General features: G+C 42.1%; 1 protein-coding gene across 1 annotated transcript; it reads right to left on the bottom strand.

The window, feature by feature from the left end:
* Positions 1–1672: 1672 nt before the first annotated feature.
* Positions 1673–2623, bottom strand: FOXR2 (forkhead box R2). The gene has a single exon (XM_007123322.1). The coding sequence runs from the start codon at positions 2621–2623 to the stop codon at positions 1673–1675; it is 951 nt and encodes a 316-aa protein (XP_007123384.1).
* Positions 2624–2903: the final 280 nt, after the last annotated feature.

Genomic DNA, 2903 nt, shown 5'->3' with positions numbered 1-2903 from the left:
AATGTAGTTTGTGATAAAATTAGTTTTGTTAATTTCACAATGGGCTCTTTCACTTATGTGTTAATTTTGAATAAAAAAGAGAAACAAATTTTGAATACTTATAGCCAGAATATTTTATTAATTCCAAGGTATTCTGTTAACTTTGTTTGCCTAATGATACAGAAATAGCATCTACAATTATTTTTTCAAAGAATATTGTTTAAATGTTGATTTTGCAACTCAACCTTAATATACAGTTTTGCATGAGCTATAATATACCATTACAAAAAATGTAAACTTTTCAACTGATTTACAACTCTTTTGAATTTATTTCTTTTGTATTTTACAGGCATTTTTGTATCTCCATTATTGAAGGTTTTGCAACTAAATGCATACTTAAAAATCTAATATATTTTCTCCTGGATATTTCTTTAACGATATACTAACATAAAAGGCAGAAAGCAATGCTTAAATCTGATAAAGGAAACTACTTGTATGGAAAAGATGTTAAAAAGAATTTTGAAGTTAGAAAGCCAAATGCTGAAATGCTTATTATTGTTTGTTTTTATTTTTAGTAAACATTACTTATACCTCCTAGTTCTTAATAGCCCACAAGACAAACACCTAAGTAGTACAGGAAAGACCTCTTGCCTACCTTTCTTGTGACTCTTGTCCCTAACATAACTAAGCCGCATTGAACTTCCTACCATTTCCCCAAACACTGCATTTTCTTTGTTCACACTGTTGCTTCTGTAATGTCTTTTCTCTAGTTTATATGCCGATCAAATCCTTATTTATTCTTCAAACTAGCTCAAAAGGTATTTCCTTTACAATGCCTTTCCTAGGAAAAAATATCTCCCCATTTTCATGGCAACCTTGTACATCTATTTCATTACATTTATATTACAAATATCTGTTTATATGTCTGTCTCCCACTAAACTCAGCACCTAAGATGGACCTTGACACACTGATATTTCTTCAATAAAGGTTTGATAACTGAAAGAATGGAAAGCAGTTTTGTCATCAAAAGGCTTGGGGTTAATACAGGCTCAATTCAAGGGCTTTCAATATCCAAACTAAAAGTAGCTGCTTGGAATTATTTGTCAGTACTGGAGTTGGATGGCAACAGAACAAGCCTGAGAAGTCCAGGATCAGAAAGAGAAAAGTAAGGCCCTGAAGGGTAAAATGGATCACCAAAAAGGTTATATAGCTGATGAATGGTAGAAGGGGGACATTTGAATCTTCAGGTTTTGGACATCAAACCCAGTTCTCTTTAAGCATATACACCTTCATATGGCATTTGAGGCTCTCGAAGGCCTGGATCCATCCTGCATTTGAGGCTTTATACTCCACCATTTGCTTTCATGGGTCAGCATACTCTCCAGTAAACAGAATTCCTTTTTTCATTAAATATGCCCTTCCCTCCTTAACTTCCATGCCGTTGTTCCTAGGATTTCCTACCTGTGCTCAAAATGCAGAACAACTGCCACTGGCCTTATGCAACTTTCCATGCTTTTGCCTCCTCTGTATCCACTTTATTTAATACTTTATTTAATACCATCCTTGTAGCAGTAGTTAAATATAGGCTTGGCACTTACCAGGTGGGGTAAGCTTAGGGATTAATGAGGGCCAATCAAGGCATAGGTAGGCACAGTAAGGATGGCAGTGTTCCAGAAATGGAGCAATGGTTGTTCAAAGGTCAAAGAGGGAGGTCATCACATCTGGCTGGCTCATGCACTGTTGAATGCTCTCCCTCCTAGCGGAGGCTAAGGCACGAGTCTCCTTCTGAAAGCGGCGGTGTCCCTCCTCAGTAAGCCTCCAGAGTCCAGACCTTGTCCTTGCATTTGTCTCATCCTGAAGGCTGACTGGCGCCTTCTCAAAGCTGCCCAGGAAGCAGAGGTTGTGGCGGATGTTGTTCTTCCAGCCGCCTGGAGCTGTCCAGAAAAAGGGGAAATGCTGTTGTGTGAAACTGTAGATCTCTTGCACATTGAGGCCACATGGGGGGCTGTTTCTTAGTGCCAGAGCAATTAGGTGACTGTAACTGAGGGGCGGCCGGGGCCAGGACATCCTCTCCTGGCTGCCGCCTTGCCATAGCTTCTGGCTCTGGAAGCACTCCCCTTTGTTTGGGGATTGGAGGGCCACAGAGGAGTTGTTATCTTGTTCCTCAGTCTCCTCTTCTGTGAGCTCCCAGTCACTGGGGAAAGAGGTGAACCGCTTCTGTGAGGGAGACTGCTTGCTGCAGGAAGATGGCAGGGACTCCATCACTGTGGCCTCTGAGTAGTTAGACACTTCATCCTTTGGGAGTAGCTGAGGGGAAGGATGTATGCTTGCCAGATCCTTTTTCTTACTGGGCTTTGGGGCCTCCTGGCTGCCAAGGGGGCACACAATGTTGGGATTCACCCACATCCACAGGTTGGGTTCAGAGTTAGGACTATCTTTTTCAGGACTGGGTCTCCTCTCTTGAGGTGCTTTTGTGGTCTCCATTACTCCGAGTCTGTATTTGGCAAGGTTCTGCTCAGCTAAGTGGTACTGGTCTGTGGTGCAAGGCAGGAAGAACTCATTTCCCATGTCCCAGTCCAGCAGCCCTGGGACCTGGCCATGGTGACTGTACCAGAACTCAGGATTTTTTAGTTTTAGATCCATCTGTAGTGGAGAGATAGGTGGAGAGAGACTTCCAAAAGGACAGAGGTCTCTGAGACACTTCTCAAAGCCCTCGTTGAGCCACCGTTTTTTTTAATAAGCAGATATTCATTTTTAATTATTATTTATTTATTTTTGGATGCGTTGGATCTTCATTTCTGTGCAAGGGCTTTCTCCAGTTGCGGCAAGCGGGGGCCACTCTTCACCGCGGTGTGCGGGTCTCTCACTATCGTGACCTCTCTTGTTGAGGAGCACAGGCTCTAGATGCGCAGGCTCAGTAGTT

This window comes from Physeter macrocephalus, chromosome 21, assembly GCF_002837175.3.
Source record: "Physeter macrocephalus isolate SW-GA chromosome 21, ASM283717v5, whole genome shotgun sequence".
In the NCBI taxonomy this organism is placed as follows: domain Eukaryota; kingdom Metazoa; phylum Chordata; class Mammalia; order Artiodactyla; family Physeteridae; genus Physeter; species Physeter macrocephalus.
The sequence above is the reverse complement of the archived record's forward strand: the minus strand, read 5'-3'. Positions and strand labels throughout refer to the sequence as shown.

Excerpts from the sequence above, each read along its gene's own strand:
- FOXR2 (XM_007123322.1), bottom strand. The coding sequence starts at position 2,623 with ATGGATCTAAAACTAAAAAATCCTGAGTTCTGGTACAGTCACCATGGC.